The sequence below is a fragment of the Gossypium arboreum genome, chromosome 5 (assembly GCF_025698485.1).
Source record: "Gossypium arboreum isolate Shixiya-1 chromosome 5, ASM2569848v2, whole genome shotgun sequence".
Classification (NCBI taxonomy): Eukaryota; Viridiplantae; Streptophyta; class Magnoliopsida; order Malvales; family Malvaceae; genus Gossypium; species Gossypium arboreum.
In genome coordinates, this window is record NC_069074.1 from 40,465,093 (window position 1) to 40,470,586 (window position 5,494).

At 33.9% G+C, this 5,494-nt stretch overlaps 1 protein-coding gene across 1 annotated transcript; it reads right to left on the reverse strand.

Moving 5' to 3' along the window:
• Positions 1–1,667: 1,667 nt before the first annotated feature.
• Positions 1,668–5,073, reverse strand: LOC108452674 (inositol transporter 4-like). Its single transcript, XM_017750475.2, has 6 exons — positions 4,369–5,073; positions 3,657–3,727; positions 3,227–3,562; positions 3,017–3,124; positions 2,319–2,921; positions 1,668–2,240 (listed from the first exon to the last, which is right to left on the reverse strand). The coding sequence occupies exons 1-6, from the start codon at positions 4,505–4,507 to the stop codon at positions 1,890–1,892; spliced, it is 1,608 nt and encodes a 535-aa protein (XP_017605964.1). The 5' UTR covers positions 4,508–5,073; the 3' UTR covers positions 1,668–1,889.
• Between the last annotated feature and the right edge of the window lie 421 nt (positions 5,074–5,494).

The window sequence follows — 5,494 nt, forward strand, 5'->3', positions numbered from 1 at the left end:
TGAGTTAGGGAGAGAGTAATTGAACCAGAAGTTCAATAAGGACAACTCATTAAAAGTTAACTGTTAGATGTATTTACAACCTTAATGAGAATAGCCAAGTGTTACATACCATCTAATATTTTAATTTGAATCAAAGTCCCAGTAGGACAATCAGTTAGAATAAATAATAGATTGATCGGTTCCAAAGATGAAAATTATTCTAGATGGTCATATAATGGAGGCGAGTGCTCCAGAAGAGACCCAAGACATAACTAATAAGTAAAAGTTCAGAAGAGATTCAGGTACCTGAAACTGAATTTCAAAATAATGAAAATAAGAGATCTCGATAAGTTATGTCAATTAGAGAAAATGTGGAACCGAATAATAAAAGTGGCCGACAATGATTTTGCATGCAATATTATTATTGAAATAATGAAATAAAATGAGGACCTTGAATAAATCTATTGAGAAACATAGATATGGAATAAATTGATCAAAATAGAAAGACGCAACTTAGTTACAATTAAATTCGTGGAATTTTTGGACTAGTAGTTCAAATATCTAAAGGTATAAAGACAATAAGGGTGCAAATGAAGTAGTTTTACAAAAGCGAATAAAAATATAAAGTTTTTCGCTAAGTACTAGTATTGATTATGAAAAGATATAATATTCTTTTGTGGTGGATCAATAACTTTTATATATATTATTAAATTGACAATTCATAAAAATTTAACTTGCATCTAATGGTTATTGTTACAACCTTTTATGAATCATTATATAGTAAAGTTTATATTAAAATCCTTGAAGGATTTAGGATGCTAGAAGCATATTAAAATTCTCGAAAAATTGTTCATTTATATGAATTGAAATAATTTGAACATATGTGGTAAATTTGAGTAGTTGAAGGAGGATTATAAAATGATCCAAAATACCTATTTGTGTTTTTATATAAGAATCATGATTAAAGTTTGTTATGATTATTGTTGAATCTCCTAAAGAGATCAAAATATATTTCCCCAAATTTCCCCCACTCATGACTTTTAAAAGAATGGTAATATAAATGCTTAACAAATATATTCAAATAGTCATTTACAAAACTAGTATTCAAGATTGAATACGTAGAATATGATAAAATATGTAATGTTTTCATGAGGGAGAGTAAATACGCGTTGTACTCTTTTTCCCTTAACCCAGGTTTTGTCCCATTGGGTTTTCCTGGTAATGTTTTTAATGAGGCAGCATATTATGCGTATTATAGATTGTGTACTCTTTTTCCTTCATTAGGTTTTTATCTCACAGAGTTTTTCCTAATAAGGTTTTAAAGAGACACACTATCTACTAATGGACATCCAAAGGGGAGTGTTATGAATATCTTATTAAGTAGATGTCCATCATGACCAAAATAAAGTTTTGATGTACTTTAAATTCTAATAGTTATTAGAACTAGATCTCTACTTTTTTTATACTTCTTATGCTTATAAGTAGAGACTCTGAGAAGCATTGTAATCACCCTTTTTTATCAATAAAGTACATTCTCTATTGTTTTCATATTTTATTTGTTATTTATTCTCCCCATCTCTCTTTATTTTATAATAAAAATAACCTCACTTTACAAAATAAATTGAATTATTTTGAGAGCATTTTCGTCATTTTATATATTTTATTTGGAAAATCAGAAATATATATAATTAGATTTAAACCACCTTACCAAATGTAATATTCCAATCCATTATGTTATGTATGTAGAAATAAAGAAAGGGCCGAAAAAGATATTATTTTGGACAAAATAGATGGGCTTAGGCAAATTGGGTTTTATCCTTAGACTTGGCCCTCAAGAGCTTCGGCTTATAACCACTCTCTAGTATCTTCTCCACCTCCTCAATCGGCAATCCTTTGGTTTCAGGCACAAGCTAATAAATGAAACTAAACCCAATCACGCAAACCCCACCAAATAAGAAGAATGTGCCAGCCGAACCAAGAGCTTTGGTGAGGCTTAAGAATGTCAAACTAATTATGAGATTGGATATCCAGTTAGAAACAGCCGCCAAACCCCCACCAATGCCTCTGTACCTCAATGGATATATCTCCGAGTTTACAATCCATGGAACAGTTCCCATTCCTGGTGAGTAAGAAAGGATGTAAAATCCTAGGAAAACAACTGCCAGGAACCCGAATTCGCTTGGACAACCGTTTTTGAACCATGTCCCACGGCACCAGTCTCTTTGTTCCGTGTTGAGTTCCAGGCATGTTCCAAGCGAGTACTGCGCAATGAAATGAATAAATCAATCACTGATGTAAAATGGATCATGTCAATGGCTGAAAATGGAATCTATGATTGCCTCGTTTGCTGTATTCGAGCAGAATCCGCAACCGGCTTTCAAGCAATACATGCAGTTCCATGATGAATATTTCGGGGTTGATATATAGCTACGACATGTACTGTTGGGTATGGAATTAGTGTCAAACTGGTTGACTTTCAGAGCATAACTGGCGGCTTCGAGGAATATTATCGATAACGACACGAGGCAAAGAATGATACCAACCATGGAAACAAGCATCAACCTTCTCCTACCATATCTGTCAACGAAAACCATACTGACGATTGAGCCAATGGCATTAAGACCGGAGGTGATCAACGAAAGTGCCAATGCTGTCTCGTTTGAAGCAAATCCTGCAAATTGAACAATTTTTGGGCTGTAATACATAACTGTATTGATTCCTGAGAACTGCTGAGCCACTTGAACCGTTATACCAGCATAGAGTCCTCTTCGGACTACAACATTGCTCGAAGCACTCTTCAGCTTCTGTATCAGGTTGTCACCAATGGCATGCTCATCGGCTTTTTCCGTTTCGACGGAGAGTTTCAAGGCATTCATCTCATCATCAACTTCGTTAGCTGGAAATATTTTCTCTAAGATGGATCTGGCCTCTTCCTCCTTGTTCTGAACAACAACAAAATGTTATAATGTGAATCGAAACATACCAACAATGCATACAACATAAGTTTTAAGATAGCATATAAAAGCAATGTTGTAACTTGTCTGTAAAGCCATCTGGGGGACTTGGGAAGTGACAGCATCAAGATCAATTGAAAGAGTGCTGGAACCGCTGCGATCCCGAGCATCCAACGCCAGGTCCAACTTGTCTGGAACAAAGATTGCATATTGCTCATCAAACCTTCCAATGTACCTGAACTTCAATTGACAAGGACATATAATTTTCTAATTTTAGTGATTGTAACATTTACCTTAGTGAAGGCCAGATTGATAAGGTAAGACAGAAACTGTCCTCCTGTAATGAGCAAACCGTTAGTACTAACCAATGTGCCTCGAATACGAGCAGGAGAAGCTTCGAAAATATAAAGAGGTGCGGTCATTGAAGTCATTCCGACCCCTAAACCCACTAAAATCCTTCCAAGAATAATCATTACTGGTGCTGGAGCAAATGCCATAACTAAGGCGCCCACAGAAAATAGTACATCGGTAAGCAAATTTGATCTTTTCCGACCAAACCTGTCGCTTATCCATCCTCCAATTGCTGCGCCACCGATAACACCAGCTACAGCCATACTCACTATGAGCTCCTGATAATCAGCACATAATAGAACAGTTAATCAGCAAGTAAACCAGCAATCCTTTTGTTTTTTCAGGTAAGTGAAGCAATGAAGAGTATGTAACCTGTAACCATGTTTTTCGGTCGACTTGTTCGAAGTCCTCACGGATATAAAGCAGCGCACCCGAAATCACTCCTGTAATTCAACAACATTTACAAATTAAACTGACATTTTGTTGAAAAATATTCATCAATTTAACCGACCAAGAACACGACTTGAATAGCTTGTGTGTATTAAACAGTGTATATTTTGCCATATAGCGTATCTCTTAGGATTAAACAAACTTTTTTGTTAGCCGATAGAAAAACAGGAAACAAAAAAGAACAATCCAGTTAAATACTCAACTAAAATCATAGAAAGAAACGTTTGAAAAATCAAAGAACGTTAGAAAAAGAAGTATTTGAGAAACCAAAGAAGAGCATTTGAAAGAAAAGCTTTTTGAAAAAACAGAGAGCGTTTAAAAGAGAAGCTTTTGAGAAACCGAAGAGTATCTGAAAGACAAGCTTTTGAGAGAAGTAAAACCGAACCGCACTTATCATCACGCGCAGGGAAAAGAATCGATCCGTTTGAACTAAACTGAGCTTTCGGGTTCAGGCTCGTGCGCCCATACTCATCCTCCTATTTTAGCTTTTTAAAATCCAAAGTAAAACAATAATATATAAACATCATCTTGATAGGTTTATGTGAAGAATGTGTGTGACTTGCATAATTTTTTGAAATACATAAAACTTCGAACGCATTTATCATTCATCATATAGAAGAAGACCTCATCTTACCTGTGTCATAACCAAATAAGAGGCCTCCAATACCAGCTGACAATGCAAGCCTCATAATGTATGGAGTTTTCCATGTTGTTTTCCAACACTCAGTGAACTCTGTCTTGTCTGGTTTTGATATATTACCACCTTCCACCATTTTTTTTTCACAATTTCTGCAAACCGGAAAGTTCCTCTGCTGTGAAAGTTGATGATATGTTCAAAAGAAGCACCTGCAGAGAAACAACAACAACAAAAAAAAAAAGTTGGATGTTCTTATTAGTTGCCAAAATATCAGCAGCATAAATTGTATATGGAGGATGAATGTTTTTCCTATTAATATATATTTCTTTCAACTCAGTGATTTATATATGGTATTGCAATACTAAAGCTAAATATTCATTTCATTTGAGTAAAACTTAGATTAATCATATGATTGAAGCATTTATTTTGGTGCTGAAAATTATGGACTACAATGAAAAAGCATTAGTAAAAAATACAATTATAGTATTAGGGAGCATAATTATTTTCCCGAATAGCAGCTTTAGGTAGTGGAGCAAAACGAAACCCTGAAAATTCTAGTGTTTGGTTCCATGGTTCCTTTACGACTTCGCTTTGATTGGATCCTCCTTTCAAAGTGAAATGCAGATATATGCAAATCTATCGGGCCCGATGCTCAACTATGGGGCGAAAAGTTTGGCGCTATGGCTACTGAATAATCCTTCTTTTTTATTCTGTTCATCACAAAAGGATGCTTTTAAGGGATAACCTTATTATTTTAATTATTAAGATTTTTTATTGGATGCTTTTCTAAGTAAGTTTCTCACTTAAAGATTATCACATTAGGGTTTGTTTAATTCGTTGGATTTTTTATATTTTTATTATGTGGATAATTTTGGTTTTAAGTTTTTTATTATTATATGATTGATTTTTAAATATATATATTGGTATAAAAATATGGTTTACAATTCATTGCTGTAAGTGTTAATCAATTTAATGAATCAAGAATAATAGTTGAATAGTTTAAGGTATGTTTGGCATTGTTTGTAAGGATATTTTATTGTATAATGTATTCCCTAAGATTTGACAAGCTCTTTCTTTATAAAATGAGAAATAATAATCTAACAATAGATTGTAACAGAAAATA

What these genes read in the sequence shown, in the direction of transcription:
- LOC108452674 (XM_017750475.2), bottom strand. Translation starts at nt 4,507, where the DNA reads ATGGTGGAAGGTGGTAATATATCAAAACCAGACAAGACAGAGTTCACT. An exon ending in TCAATCTGGCCTTCACTAAG is followed by an intron (nt 3,125 to 3,226) that starts GTAAATGTTACA and finishes TCTTTGTTCCAG; the next exon opens with ACAAGTTGGACCTGGCGTTG. An exon ending in GCTCGAATACAGCAAACGAG is followed by an intron (nt 2,241 to 2,318) that starts GCAATCATAGAT and finishes TTCATTGCGCAG; the next exon opens with TACTCGCTTGGAACATGCCT.